Source organism: Perca flavescens, chromosome 11, assembly GCF_004354835.1.
Source record: "Perca flavescens isolate YP-PL-M2 chromosome 11, PFLA_1.0, whole genome shotgun sequence".
NCBI lineage: Eukaryota > Metazoa > Chordata > Actinopteri > Perciformes > Percidae > Perca > Perca flavescens.
The window spans coordinates 12,712,211-12,728,608 of record NC_041341.1 but is presented as its reverse complement, the minus strand read 5'-3'; the positions used below and the strand labels follow the sequence as shown (position 1 = coordinate 12,728,608).

The 16,398-nt window shown below is 40.5% G+C and overlaps 1 protein-coding gene across 1 annotated transcript in view; it reads left to right on the top strand.

Moving 5' to 3' along the window:
• Positions 1 to 16,398, top strand: part of pdia5 (protein disulfide isomerase family A, member 5) — a 72,380-nt gene that overhangs the window by 26,120 nt on the left and 29,862 nt on the right. Inside the window, exons 4-9 of the mRNA XM_028590532.1 lie at positions 6,228 to 6,311; positions 6,461 to 6,506; positions 8,157 to 8,249; positions 9,055 to 9,115; positions 10,087 to 10,154; positions 13,582 to 13,673. Coding sequence (XP_028446333.1) covers positions 6,228 to 6,311; positions 6,461 to 6,506; positions 8,157 to 8,249; positions 9,055 to 9,115; positions 10,087 to 10,154; positions 13,582 to 13,673 — 444 coding nt within the window. The remainder of the gene's footprint in view (positions 1 to 6,227; positions 6,312 to 6,460; positions 6,507 to 8,156; positions 8,250 to 9,054; positions 9,116 to 10,086; positions 10,155 to 13,581; positions 13,674 to 16,398) is intronic.

The following is a 16,398-nucleotide window of genomic DNA, read 5'->3' as shown; positions in this document are numbered from 1 at the left end:
GTGTGTTGACCTCAGGGAACCTAACAAGGCCATTGTCAGTGACTGTCACCCGTTACCACACATGGACGAGCTATTCTCTGAGCTGAGAGGGGCCACAGTCATCTCTACCATCGACCTGGCCTCTGCTTACCATCAAATGTTACTGCATCCAGACAGCCGTGATATAACTGCATTTATCACACATGATGGACTTTTCCGCTTCTGCCGAGTCCCATTTGGCCTGGCTTCGGCTCCATCAGCTTTCCAGAAGATGTTGACGATCATACTGGCAGGAATACCAGGAGTACAGGCATATCTGGATGACGTGATTTGCTACGGAACCACTCAACAGCAGCATGATGCCAACCTACGGAGGGTGCTGTATGCTTTGAAAGAGGCAGGGCTTAAGCTGAACATGCAGAAGTGTAAGTTCAACCAGACTTCATTGAGGTTCCTGGGCCACACCATATCCAAGGAGGGGCTCCACCCAGATCAAGATCAGATCACAGCTGTGGCCAATGCACCTGCCCCACATGACACATCCTCCCTGCGATCCTTCTTAGGTCTTGCGTCATGGTACAGTAAATTCATTCCTGACTTTTCTACTGTTGTTGAACCTCTACATGAAACACTCAGGGAGTCTACAGAACGGCAGTTCACCTGGACTGCTGAGGCTGAGCATAGTTTTACTGACATTAAGAGACTGATTGTTGAGAGCCCTGCCCTAGCACTGTACGACCCTGAACTGCCTACATATGTAACTACGGATGCCTCTGATTATGGACTAGGGAGTGTACTGAGCCAACTTCATTCAGACAACCCAGAGAGTCGTGGCGTTTGCATCCAGAACACTCTCTCCTACTGAAAGGAAATATTCCACTGTGGAACGTGAAGCGCTGGCATGCGTTTGGGCAGTAGAAAGGTGGAGAACCTATCTATGGGGACATCACTTTGTGTTACGCACAGATCGTCAAGCACTTACTACCCTGCTCACATCCAAGGGTACAGGCCGTGCTGGACTGCAAATTGCGAGGTGGTCTGCACGATTACTTTGCTTTACATATGATGTCGCTTACTGCCCTGGGAAACTGAATGTTACTGCTGACTGCCTGTCCAGGCTTCCACTGCCTGATACAGGGGGAGCTGAAGTGGAACCGGACATAGTGGCTACTGTCTTCAGGGAGTCTTTGCATGCCATGTCCTTGTCGGAGTTTACTGCTGCATGTGACACTTGTTCTGAACTGACTCAATTGCGACAGCAAATACAGAAAGGCTGGCCAAAATGCAGAAAGAATGTACCTAAAGAGCTGGCTTCATACTTCGATGTGCAAGAGAACTGGCTGTAGACAAGACACTTGTCATGAGAGGTACTGACCGCTTGATTGTGCCTACATCATTGCGATCCAAAGTGGTAGACTTGGCACATGAGGGGCACCAGGGAGTGGTGCGCACTAAACCGAGACTGCGAGAACTGTATTGGTGGCTACAAATGGACAAACATGTACAGAGTAAGATAGAGTCATGTGTGTCATGCCAACATAGTGACAAAACAGTGAAGACTGCCCCCGCAGCGCTTACACCTGTCGAACTGCCAGATGGACCATGGGAAAAGGTGGCCATTGACATAACCGGTCCTTTCGAACGTGCTACATGGGACTGCCGTTATGCCATCACTCTTACAGACTATTGCAGTAAATGGCCAGAAGAAGAATTTGCCTCTACAGTCACAACAGAGGTGGTTACCCGTTTCTTAGCGGCAGTGTTCAGTCGGGAAGGAAATCCGACCTGCCTGGTATCTGATAATGGATGTCAGTTTACTTCCTATGAGTTTGCAAAGTTTCTGAGAGAGCGAGAGATTAAGCATCTGCGCTCCAGCGTCTACTACCCAAGAGCCAACGGAGCGATTGAGATTTAATAGGGTATTAAAGGAGTGTCTCCAGACTGCAGAAAGAACACACAAGCCTTGGAAACAAGCAGTGACGGAGTTCTTACAGATTTACCGTGCTACACCGCACGCTACTACAGGAGCTACTCCATTCGAGTTGCTGAGAAATAGGAAGATGCATACAAAACTGAACATCCTTCCTGTCTCACACAAAACTGCATCACACAAGCAAGTCAAAGAAACAGCGAGACAAAACCAACAACACAATAAGGAGTATACAGACAGAAAGCGAGGAGCAAAAGTGCCCACCTTTCAAGTGAACGATGCTGTGCGAGTCCAGAGACCGGAACATGTCTACAAGGGGTCATCCAAATACACAGAACCTCTGACAGTCATAAAGAAGGTCGGACCAAGTACTTACCTTCTCAGTGATGGTCGGAAATGGAATGCCTCAAAGCTGGTGCGTTTCCCTAAGGAGGCTGTAGCTTGCATGAGCGAGAACAATGAGACTACACTGGATGGAGTCACTGTGACCGAGAATGTGCATGTTGGTCAAGAACCAGGCCCTAGACCCACCACCAGAGTTAGAAACCCACCTCAGTGGTTAACAGACTGAGAGATGAATATGATCCAGGATCAATTTGTGAACTGTGCAAATTGGGAAAAATAAAAATACTCATACTGTTCTGTTCTGTGAAAAAAATTTCACTGTTCTCAAGTCTGAGTTATACTAGCTAAAACAAGAATAATCTAATTCCATGTCCAATTTAGGTTTCCAGGTACTATCATTAATGAAAGGGTTATTTTACAGAGGTTGAGGGTACCATGTTTAAGTGACTAATTCCTTTAAGAAAAGGGGAAATGTTGTGTCCTGTTAATACTGTTAGTGAACACTAGGGGCGCTAGAGTGCACCGTAAGGTTACAGGTGAAAGGTATGTGCGTAGAGGAAGAGAAGGATGTGAGAAGAAGAATAAAGTGAAAAGTAGTGTGATACATGTCTCTCGGTTCGTACTTAAAATACTTTTACAAAAAACCACACACCCCTACTGCTTAAACAAACAGGGTTATTATGGGCCAGTTTAGTGAGTGTAGACCTTTTCTTCTATTTTTGTGATGAGTAATGTGTTTTCTACCTTCATTTCTTTAAACATTGTGTCTTAATCCTAACAACACATGATTGGACAATAGTATTTCTTGGCATCTACTGTACTGTGACAGTGTATATCCTCACCTCATCTGTTTGCCAGCACCTTATAACTTACCATCAGCCTTACCCCCCCGGCTTATCCTCCTCAACTCTACTTTACAGTCATAGACCTCCAGTGCTGACGCAATGACTGATGTTACTGTAGAGATGAATACACAACAGTTGTGCTTATTCGGGCATCTGATGAACTGCCATTCATGGCCTTTGTTCTTTCTGTACTGAACATTAGCTAGTGAGTGGCGATGGCACAGACACATGCCTTTGGTGTGGGAGATCTGGCTTCAATTCCCACTGCAATACATCAACCAATGTGTCCCTGAGCAAGACACTTAACCCATAGTTGCTCCAGAGGTGTGCGGCCTCTGACATATGTAGCAACTGTAAGTCGCTTTGGATAAAAGTGTCAGCTAAATGACATGTAATGTAACGTAATGAGTCATTCTAACTTCTCTGGGCTTGGATTTGTACTGCTGTATTATTGGTTGATTCACAGAAACTGCAGTTAAGAAACAAAATGCCATGCAGCCTTTTTCTCGGAGTGAGTTTTACTGTGCATGTATGACCAAAGGCCAAAGAGGCCAAAAGTCCATTTCCATTGTTGTATTGGTCCGTACCCAGGTGTGTGGCCTTTTCAATCTTTCAAAAAAAGTGCCATTTAACAATACCTGATATTTTATGTCAGCACTGTATACATCTCAGTTCAGTTTATACTAGTATCTGTCTAGTATGAAAAGTTAGTGTCAGACATTTAAGAGAGAAGATGAACATTCTTTTGAACTATAATCCTTTCATTTGTCTGTAGATTCAAATAAAAAATAATATCAGACAAAAGAGAAACTGTAAAAAAATAAGACTTCAACTGTTAAAGTACCACAAAATACAATCTTGATGGGTAAGGATGTCCCAAGCTGATCTAGGCATTTTATAATTGGATCAAAGTTCTCCATTTGGGATCCTTTTTTCAGTTGCTTTCGTTATTTCAACTGTCAAAATTGCCCCACTGCACACCTTTTAAAATCATTAAAAATCAGTTTCAGCAGTTTCAATTATTGACACGACATCATGTATATCAGTGAGCACAACAGAAAATGCATTGTCTTCAAAAATTTAATTGTGATTTTTCTGCCAGATATTTTGATTTGCAGTTTTTTTTAAGCTACATATTGCACCTTCTACGATCATGATAAATAAAGTAATAAAAAATAAATGAAAAATCACTGAACAATTTTAACAATCTGTGTTATGCAACATTATTCCAGCATGTATTTTATGAAAAAAACAGTAAATATATTAATGAAAAGAGGATTAAAAAATGTTAAAATAAACATTCACATTCGATTAATCGCGGTCTTCACGATTAGCTATTCACACTTTCAAATCGATTAATCGTTCATCCCTATTGTGAACGTACAAGGTTTACGGTCTTCCGGATTGCTATTACTTTGTCATCTCACTAAACACGGTTATGCAAAGTTGTAATACATGACATCTAACAACAAATGTCTTTTTGGATAGAATAGAATTTCTAAAAAATAAAGTCTACTTGAATGAGAGTCCTTGGCTACTTTGTACTAGAGATGTTCCAATACCAGTATCCGTATCGGCTCCGATACTGCCTAAAACACTGGTATCGGTATCGGGAAGTACTGAAGTTTATGCACCGATCCGATACCACGTAATAAAGCCCTAAAGAAAATCTACATTAAAGTAGTTTATGTTCTTTTTCCGTTATAACTGACTGTCAAACTGGAGAATAAAAGAAAGTTCTGTAGCATTCATTGTTTGGGTTTGTTCATGTTTCACAAAGAGTTTAACCTGAGCCAGACCGACAACAAAGATAGAAATCATATCACATCCATACAGTATACAGCTGTTAAAACATAATAAAATATATGACACACTGGTATCGGATCGGTACTCTGTATCGGCCGATACGCAAGTTCAGGTATCGGAATCTGTATCGGGAAGCAAAAAAGTGGTATCAGACCATCTCTACTTTGTACTGGTTTGGAGTTTCCTTGACATGATAGATTTTGTGATAACCTGTACGGGGTTTATTGAGGACATTTTCCTCACAGCCTTTGACACTTGTGGCAATGTTTCAAGGAGTAGCAGACTGGTTTTAAATCGGATGACTGAGCGTCATCTCCAGATACGTGTCGAGGTCACATCTGCTCCTGGTGTGCCCCAACCGGTGCCATCTGCCTTCATGAGTCAGCAGAATATGGCATAAAGCACACAGTCATTACCTGAAATACTGTCTGTCAACACAACCTTCCTCATATAGTCCAAAACTGCACTTGGAGCCATAATGGAATTTCACTTTCACTTTTCACTCACTGCTCTTACAGAAGAGGAAGAGTACTGCATGCTGCACATAATGCCTCACTGTAGCAAGTGTGAAGTATGTGTAGGTAGGTAGCTAGACGTATATTTATTTCCTTTCCAACTATGGCCTTTTTTCAATTACTGAGTTTGGTATGCTTACAGGCTGTACAGTATATCTTGTAATCAGCATTGTATTCCCATAACAGATGTATGTGTTTGTGTATGCATACTGGAGCAACTAATAAATGGAGCAAGGAGCCTTGTTTATATAGCACTGTACATGTGAGACTGATCTCATGAAATGTTAATGCGGTTATGTCTCTTTATAAATGCAGCATCTTCTCTCCTCCTTTCTTAATTCAATTCAGTGAAGCTTTATTGGAAAGACATTGTGACCAAAAACGTGTTGACAAAGCATATTTTTACACAGAATTAAGTGCATAATACACAATGAATATAAATAATGTTAGCAGTACAAGGAATATAACAAGCATTTACTGAACAGAAGCAAAATTATGTGCATTATATAAAGAAGCAAGAAAAATACCTGTATATATTGTACTAGTTCTGTCACATCAACGGTTTCCCCAAGGAGAGTTTAAATAAGCTCTTTTATTGTAAGGAGGACTAGAACATTTTGGGGAAAAATTCGAAAGTTTTCAGTGCTAGCCCATTCCAATAGCTAATTGGTGAAAGCTTCTAATTTTCTACAGAACATTGCATTTCTCTATAAATGCAAAGTGACTGTATGAATTGTTTCTTTTAGATTATTCAAAATTTTGACTTTTTTTTTTTTTTTTTTTTTTTTTAAATCTTTTATCTCTCAGAGACTCAGAGGGCCGTAAGCTCTGTAAGAAAGTGAAGGTGGACCCGAGCTCCAAACGTGGAGGAGCAGAGCTGCTGCATTACAAGTGAGTAAACACAAACTCAGCTGGCTGTCAGACACTTTTCCATACCTCATTACTTTCTGGAAATTAAAACCGTGTCCGCAGCTTAAAAAAACATGTTGTTCACCATTTACTCCTTGTGTTTTGAGCACTGTGCCTGGTGTGTCTTGCAGAGATGGGACGTTCCACACAGAGTACAACAGGCCCGCCACCTTTAAGGTGAGTGCTCAGCTGAAATCCTGCTAAGCTTTTCAGCTCAAGTGCAGCACAGTTGGTCTCTTTGTGTCTGTCTAGTATTAACTAATGTCTCTTTGCTTTCAGTATTAATTATTTTGTCAGTCATTAAGCATATTATAATTTCCTGTGCAGCCCAATGTGTCTGTGTCCATTTAATGTGATCCGTTCGGTAGATAAGAGCAACTTCCCTCTGCCTGTTTTATTACGATTGTGGATGAACAACTGAAGGTATCATTTAAATGTGAATTATCTGACTGATAAATAAATAGCCTCTAGACCTGTTTGTGATGTCACTATGATTATTCCATGATTCGTTGACATAATGCTCTGTGTAAGCCTACAGTAAGTGAAAAAATCAAAATAGCAATTTTTCACCTGTAGCTAGCAGGGGGTTGCATCTTAAAGTGCTCATATTATGCTCATTTTCAGGTTCATAGTTGTTTTTAGAGGTTGTACCAGAATAGGTTTATGTGGTTTAATTTTCAGAAAGAAAACAAAAATATTTGTTGTACTGCACATTGCTGCAGCTCCTCTTTTCACCCTGTGTGTTGAGCGCTCTGTTTTAGCTACAGAGTGAGGCATCTCACTTCTGTCGAACATGCTCAGTAAGTACTGCTAGCTAGTCAGAAGCAGAGTATGAGGGCGTGCTACGCTAGCAGCTAGACGAGCATTATAACGTGCGTTACAAAGCAAAGTGACGCACGTTCGTCACGGAAGTAAAGGCTGGACTACAACAGAGCTGTTTGGAGCAGTTTGTGAACAGTGTTTTCTGTTGGAGATGGTAAGTCCCTTTGGGGTGGAGTATATATAACACAATAAAGGAAAGGGGAAAGCCAAAAAGCATAATATGAGCACTTTAAGGTACTTCCATGATTTCACAAATGTCTGTAGCCTGCTCAGAATGTTATGTCTGCCTGGGGTGAAATCAACGCTGAAATCACTGAACACAAAATTGCAGATCTTGCAATGTGACATGCTCAAAAATCAAATATTTATATATTTAAATAATGATAAACTCTTCATCCCTAATTGAGATTCTTTAAAATATGTCGAACTGACTTTTTCTGTTGGTTTCGTCTGAGTTTATGAGAAGCCCATGATCTGGGAGCTATTGTTTTTGACGGTTATGATGTTATCATTCTGCTTGCTAGTGTTGTGCCCATATTTCTTTTCCCTGGCAGATGGAAAGGCCTGTGAAACAATAAAACACCAAAAGTCTCAGTTTAAACCATTAACAAGTAATCCTGATAATAAGATCATAAGCATTAAATATTCCGCCCGTGTCCTTACTGTCTCTGCTGAATGAAATATTTCCTGCTGTTGCCTCTGAAGACATATGGTTCATTATATTTACAGGGGGCTTTACCAAGCCCATTACCAGACACTTAAATGTATTGAAATAGATTTGACACCTCTTGGATGGACGAACATGTTGGTCTGTATGAGCTTCCATCTGGCACAGCCTACAGTGTTGCCTCTACTAAATTTATGTGTGACTTTAGTAGTGACAATGCTCACGTAAATCATCACCAGTCACTCGGTTGTTCACGGGATCATCAAGTGTTGCCTTTGTATAGACTCACAGATTCGTCATTCTGAATTTTCTTGTCTTTTTTTTTTTTCTCTATTCAGTCCATGGTAGCGTTCTTGAAAGACCCATCGGGACCCCCACTGTGGGAGGAGAACCCTGAGGCAAAAGACATTGTCCACATAGAGACAGAAAAAGTAAGTAGTGACCGAAACAACCTTTTGAGCTTCCTTTTTAAAATAAAGGAGCTTTGGCTGCGCTTTTAATTTGAAGGTATCCAGAACATTAATGTTGATGTACTTTTGATTACAAGACAGATGCAGGGTCCACATTTACAGAGAGCTCTCGTCCAGCCAGGTCAGATGGTACTTGTATCAACCCCATCACATTCATCCACGGCCTGACAACCTGAGACACTTATAGATCTACTGTATATAATGTACAGCATTTTGAAAGCCCTTTAATTTAATGAACAGCTGTTCTGTCTGTTTTTGCCTGCCGATCCACTCATGCCTGGAGGCTTATTGAAGGTGTCAACAAAAGATTGGGCTGAATGTGGGTCTTTTTAGTAAGTAGCTGAGCTCATGAAGGTAGTGATGAGGAGGAGGAGGAGGAGGAGAAGAATAAACTGGTATGGGGGATGATCTTCATGCTGTCCAAAGAAGAAAGTCATTTTTTCCCCCCCTTACTTTGCTGATGTGATGACTCTGTGTAATGTACACAGTCTAATAAATTGCTGAAAAAGCAAAGATTATGGTTTGCTCGTTATTTTAGAGCGCTGTATGCTAAACAGAGAGATACTTTGGGAAACCCACCATGGGGCAAACTTTCAGAGGAATCAAGCGGTTGTATGTCATCATCAACACCAAGCTTGCGTCAACATTAGTGGGTTTTTTTGGGGACAAATTCAGCCATGTTATGCACTGTATCTTTGGTTAATAGATCATAAAGCTTCTTAATCCTCTTTTTGCCCTACCCCCCCTCTCTCTCACCCTTTTTAAGGACTTCAGGAAGCTGCTGAAGAAAGAGGAGAGGCCGGTCCTCTTGATGTTCTATGCTCCCTGTGAGTCCTTTTGATTATCATAGTGTTCAGTAGCTCGCAGTAACGAGGTCGAGTGATGCTCTCCTTTCTACACTGCCTGAACATATTGTTATCGGAAGACCATGTGCCAGGAGAAACTTACAACAGCTTTTATTGGCCAATAAATATGATAAAAGTACCATTATAAGATGCCCCATTTGAAGAGAGAGAATATAGTATGTGGATTACATCGGTAGACTGGGGCATACAGTACTTGGCAATACTACATTGTCCAAATAAATACTGCAATGAGTTTTTCTACATTCATTATTCCTGGCCCTTTCTCATCTTTGAACATACTGTATTGTATTATATGTATTTTCATCACTGATTAATCTCTCAATTATTTTTTTCACCTAAATCATTTAGTCTGTAAAATATCTGAAAATTGCTCAAATCAACCATCACCTGTTACCAAAGGTCAAGGTAACATTATCACATTGCTTGTTTTGTTCCACCAAAAGTCCAAACACAAATAGATTCAATTTGAAATAATATAAAACTACAAAAAGCAGCAAATCCTCACAATTTAGGAAGTGGAAATGGTGAGTGTTTTTCCTCCATTTTCCCTTGGTAAATGAATGACACAATTAATTGAACAAAAGTATTGACACTAAATTCTGATGGCCAAGTGATTAACTTACTTTTTGTTTCAACATCCATTTAAAAAAGAAATTGTGTTTTGTCAGTGAGGAGTTAATTGCCTTGTCTCCTATTGGTGCTCAATAGTAAAGATGGGATTTGTGCTCAGTTAATATAGTCAGTGGGTTTTCAGTACATCACATCTTTCACAGCAGATAACACACTGCAAGCTGCTATTGACAAAAAAAAACAATTCCTGTGGCAGGTGATGGGAACATTTTTGGCAGTCGTATCAATGCTGTCCGAGTGATGGTTCCCATCGAGTTCTCAGTAATGACCTCTGTTGTTCTGTTTTTGTATTTATGTTGCAGGGTGCGGCGTTTGTAAGAGAATGCAGCCCATCTTTCAGCAAGCGGCAACAGAGACCAAAGGGAAATATGTAAGTCAGCTGAAACCCTCTCCCCCCTGCACACTTTTTAATTGCATTAACTGATCTCTGATCTTTCTCTGGTGTTTGCAGATTAGATCCACAGTGAATGTGTGGATGGTTAGCTTGGCAGTCTGTCAGTCTGGCCTAATAAATAAAGGCCTTCCCTGGTTGTATTTCCTGCAAAACTTCTCACAAGTACAATACCATTGCAACCTTTGCACCGTAGGTTTTACTTTAGCAGGATAATAACTTGGATGGCATTTAAAGGCAATTCAGAAGCCCAGATCCCCTCTGTGCTGGACTTGATTTATACTTTATCTGTATTCTGGTTTGCATTGACCCACCAGAGCAATTACAGTAGTTTATTCAAAAGCCTAGCAATTTTGACTAGCAATCTGTTTTAATAATTTCAGTGCTTTATATGATTGTACAGGTGTAATCAGTGACTGTATTAAATGGGTTTCTTACTTGGTTTTTAGCTGGCACCTGCAACCACAATTAAGGGCTAATGTCCTCCCAGCTGAAGTTTACAACCTCTATATAGATTAAATGTCAGTTTAGCCTGCCTGTCTTTGTGTTTACCACCTAACTTTTCCTTTCTCTGTTTTCCTCCCATTTTCTTCTCCCTGGTCTCCTGGGTCCCCTAAAGACCCATGTTGTCAGTTTGCTGACAAGCAGTATTACAATAGCAAGCAAAGTTGTGGGTGGGGGGGAGTGCTCTGTTGCCAGCTGTTGTAATGTTTTTAACAGCAGTGGAGAGATGCATTCTCAAAAGCAACCAGAGCCTTATGTGATCAGCTTGTGTTCATAAACACTTCTCCTTAAGCACCAGAAGAAAAATAATCTGAGAGAAAACGTCTTCTACAATGTAAGCCGAGAAAGGCAGCTTCCTGAAGAGATGGTGAAGTAGAGTAGTGCGTCGTGTTTGCCTCACACAAAGCAGGAAAATGACAAGCGATAATTAACTGCTTGTTCAATCATCAAGCATGCTTCTAAGTAGTGAAAATGTAAGCCTCTTAACTGGAAATTAACACTGTGTGTGTGTGTGTGTGTGTGTGTGTGTGTGTGTGTGTGTGTGTGTGTGTGTGTGTGTGTGTGTGTGTGTGTGTGTGTGTCTGTGTGTCTGTGTGTCTGTGTGTCTGTGTGTCTGTGTGTCTGTGTGTCTGTGTCTGTCATGGTCGCAGGAAGGTGTTAAGTCAATGCCTGAGGTATGGCATCTAGTCAGGCTGGAATAGCTGTAAAAAATTCTGATTATATGTGGACTTGTTTTGATTGTATAATTTCTGTTTTAGGTTTATTTAGTATTATCTCTCAATACCAATTCTGATCTTAACTACATACAGGGATATTGTTGAAGAACACTGTCAACTTGAAATAGGTAGAGAAGAGCTAGAGCTTGCCATGAGTCATGGACATTTCTAAAGCTCTTTTTCGCTATTTTTTTTTTGTTTTGTTTTTTGAACATGGTTTATTTAAGTTTTGTTACAACAAATTAACAATTCACCATGAGACACATTGAGTTTGTATTTTCACTGTTACGCAAAGCTATGGCTAGCGGCTCGATTGAAATTGCAAAAAGTGGCACCCCTGCCTCGTCCCTCGTGTTAGTGAAAAATATAGTGATATATTATTATTAGTTCGTACCGCCGCTGACGGTGAGCTATATAGAATTTTGACCCAGGATAAAAACTTTGGCCCAAATCCGAATTTCTCAAGCGTATGGAATAAATAGTCCCACTCCACCCGATCAAAAGCCTTTTCGGCTTCTAAAGAGATAACAACTTCTGGATGGTTGGCTGGAGAGGGACCGTAAATGATGTTATACAGACGGCGGATATTAAAGGAAGCCTGCCGATTTTTTATGAAACCCGTCTGGTCCTGTGAGATTATAGTTGGGAGAACTGTTTCGAGACGGCGAGCAACAATTTTTGCAAGGACTTTGCTATCTACATTAAGTAAAGAGATAGGGCGGTAGGAACCGCATTCCTGTTTGTTTTTGCCTTCTTTCAGAATAAGTGATATGGTCGCTGGCCGTAATGTTTCGGGTAGTGAGCCAACCAACAAGGAATTACTATATACAGGGTTTAGTATGGGAGCCTCTTTTTCGCTATTTTTGAACAGTGTGTTGTACAATACTTCCTCACAGGGAACCTGTGGATTTGCAACTATTTGATTTATATCAAAGAAATGTCTGTATTGGAAAAATATTTTCATTCTTCCATGATTTATTTACCTGGTTCAGGCATTGGATTTGTCACTGTTAACTGTGTCAAAGTATTACCTTACACTGGGAGACTGACTGAACACTTTCTACTTATTCACTAACGTTTTGGCCCATAGTGAAATATTTCAACTATTACTTAGATGACTTTAGTTAAAATGTATACATGTTGCTAACATACCATGCTCACCGCAAACATGCTTAATGTTAGCATTGTACACTGTAATGGATAAATGTACACATGATAACACGCTAAAGCATTAAATGCTAAACATTTTTTTTATGCTAACTGCACATGACGTTAGCAAGCTAATGTCAGCATGTTAACAAACTAACATTCCAAATATTTCATACTGATTGAACGTAAGCTAACTGAGCATTTTAAGATGCTTAAAATTAGTATAATAACACACTAAAATTCAAAATGCTAAATGTCAGCAATTTAGCATCAAGTAGTTGGCATGCCAGTTAACACGTTAATGTTAACACAGTATCCTGCTAACATTAGCACTGCGTTGAGCTGAATGTTTAGGTTATATTATGAAATTCGATCAGAGTCCAACAATGTAGAGCTTAGAATGGCCACTGTAAATGCTTCGTATTTAGGTAACAACATAGTCGTTCCTGAGGCACCACCCCTTGGACAGACTTTTAGTTTTTTGTCTTACGAGTGTGCAACATTTAGCCTTATCTCTTTTCATCTACCCGACCATGTTGTTTCTTGGTGTGAAATGAATAGGCTTGCCTCTCGGCTGCTAGTTTGGTTGTAGACTTTTAGTCCTGATGCAAAACAAGTGCATTTACTATTCAAATTTTCTAAATCCATTAAGATGCTAACAAGTGTGTTACACATAATGAAAGGTTGTTGTTGTATACATTTTTAACGTGTTAATCAGGTCTATAGTTGGATGCTCATTTCAGTACAGCTTGAGTTAATTTCTCATGTGTCTGTCATTTAAATTAAAATGTAAAAAAAAGTGGTTCTTGGATCACACCCCACTTATTAACATTCATTTTACCAATGCTGTTTCACAGTGCAGTCTCTTTTCATATTTTGAGTAATCCATATTTTTTGTTTTGAAGCCCTCTGATCATGACTAACATGTTTGATGTTTCATATCCTTTATCTTTTTCGTCTGTCTGCCTTCTGACTTTTCTTCACCTCCCTGACAACCCACGCCTCATTTTCCCCTTTATTTTTATGTCTTTTTTAAGGTACTGGCGGGGATGAATGTGCACCCAGCTGAGTTTGACGGCCTCAAGCAGGAATACAACGTCAAAGGCTACCCGACCTTCTGCTACTTTGAGTGAGTCGAGTCCTCTCATCCGTCTCACTTAAGGCTCAGCCCTCACTTCCAAGGCTCAGAACATCAGAGTAGGGCCACTTCAAACGGAAAAGTGCAAACACCAACAGACATAGTGGTGAACTTACAACTTGCAATGGTGGCCCTTGAGGTTCAGAACTTGCTTCTACCAGGTGTAAAGGAGAAAGTTTCTGAGAAGCTTTGGGATCCTCTAGTAATCCCTTTGAAAAAAGTAAACTCACAGGAGGGGGTCAAGGATGTTGTTTGCAGCTGAGTGCCACGGTCAGAGACTGAGATAGACATGCAGGTGGTTCTGTAGGGTTGGCTATGAAGTGGAGCTAAAATGATTAGTCTATTAATGGATTAGTTGATGGGAGTGTTTTTCTACCAGAGCCCTCTGCTTCAGTAACCACACTGTGCTAATGTAACTACTCCATTGAAAAGATTGGAGGGGCTGCATTTTTTCACGCACTCCTGCGTATTAAGGCCATTGTAGGAAAAAGGATTATATTATAAGAGATTGAAGTGGTAAATTTACAAGAAAAAATATCGGAGAAACAGTGTTTTTTTTTGTTGTCAAGGAATCACATCGCTTCACTTTGCAGGTTGGATCAACCTCATCACACCGCAGATGCTGCTGCTTGCAGCAATTATAAATTATAAATTATATTTAAACTACTAACAATCTTGTATCACATCATGTTGCTCATCACAGCCACACATTGGCCAGCTTCAGTTAGACATGCAGAGGGAACAGATACCTGCTCCCTTCAGATGTCTTTAAAGAGACTCCCTAGCGTAAAGGAAATGCCTTACCAGTAATAAGGGAACCATGGAACACCAGTGTTGATATTTACATGTTTAAAAGAACCCTTCCCAGCACCCAGCACAAACTCCGTTGGTGCGCACTTCACTGCATTGTCATTTCAAAGTCTAGCCTTTTTAATTATTAATATGCCAGACTAAGTAAAGGCTTTTAATACACTGTGCCAACATTTTTTCATCTTGAAGAACACCTTAAGGCCAAATGTGACATTGATTTAGCATTTTTCTAAAATTAAAATTTCATTTTAGTGTTTGAAAGACATGTATGCTGATGGTATTCTAAGAGTCAGTTTACTGTTCAGCCCTGGTGTTGCATATACATAAACACAAAGTTAGTAGGCACTTACACAGTAGGGGATGAGAGTGTCTGACTGATGGTTTGTTAATGCGGAAAAAAAACACACACACACTCTGCACCATCCTCATATTTACAGTGTTTTTAACTGTGTGCTGGTTCTTCGTAGCTCCTGCTCTGTTCTCCACATCGTATTCCTCCTGCACCAGCTTTATCATCCCCATTTCCACATTAAACTCTCATTCCAGTCTGGCCTTTTAATTAGACCGGGACTGATTAAGTGCCTCTGTGGTTAGTCAGTGTGTGTGTTTGCCCTCTTCCTGCATGTGTGCACGTCTTTTGTGTGTGTGTGTGTGCGTGCACATGTGTAGCTAAGCTGGAGCCAGTCTGTTAGCTTGGAGCGCATTAGTGTCAGTGCAGGGCTAGCTAACGACCATCTGAGCCCATTGGCTTCAGTAATGAGCCCCTCACTGATAAACAGCAGCTTATCACTGCAGGGTAAATCGGCATCAACACCGCTGGAGTTATCTCACCGTTGCACCCGCTGTAAGACCAAGTCTTCAAGGTCTTTTACCTTTTTAGTCCTGCTGATTAAGAAAGCTTACTACCCAAAACAGCAGCACACCTCAACTTTCTATCAATAACAAACATGAAAGTGAAACTATTTCAGCTTCTTTGTCTTTGCTGTGTCCTTTAACCAAGAAAAACATCCAAGACTGTCAGGCAAATGACATTTATTTGATTTTCACAAAGTTTCTGTGTATTTTACAGCAGCAGAGATAAAGCAAGCGAATATAGAGGTCATGAATCTCATTGATTGAATTCCAAGCAGCTTCTCTCCGCCACAGTAGTCGGTTCACTTAAAATCCAAGTTTTAAGCTCAAAATCCAGTGTGTGTAATCATCTATCACCTTTAATATTGTCCGCTCCGTATCTCGGGAGCTGTAACTGCGGTCGTCACCACCCTCTGTGTTTGCAGAATCTCGCTGGCCAGAGCCAGTTACTATCGACACTGATCCTTCAGCCCTGGGCTTTTCAGCCTTCATTTAGCCACAGCGAATAGCAGAGTAGATAAACTCATTCCTGTGAAGAAAATCTGCTTAAGTTTTGAATCTTTTCAGACTGTGGAGCTGAGGAGATGTTTCCAGCTCATTTCAAATGCATTACGACAAGTCGCTGGCAGTTCTGATGAACACTTTTAAGCTAACATACAAAATACACGGAGGAAAGAGTATCAATCATTTGTTGAACTTTTCATCAGAGCCTGTTGTCAGGTCCTTTTGGCTTTGAGCTGTTCTGCTTCTCAAAAGGTCTGACCAAGCTCTTTGTCTTAGAAACTGGGTTGGGTTATGTTATGTTTGCTATGATTATGTGCAGGATCCTCCTTTTTTTTCTTTTCTTTTTCCCATCATGACCTGGATTACTCGGTCTCTTCAGTGTATGTTCTGCAGGAAGTGAGGAGGAATCAAACCTCACTACTTTGAGGTTTGAGTTGAGTTTGAGTTCCCTCAGTGTTAGTATCAATAACTGAAAGTTGTCACAGAAGATTCTTAAGCTTGCTTGTTTATGTCATTACTAAAAAACGTTGGTGGCAAAAATTGTAATTAA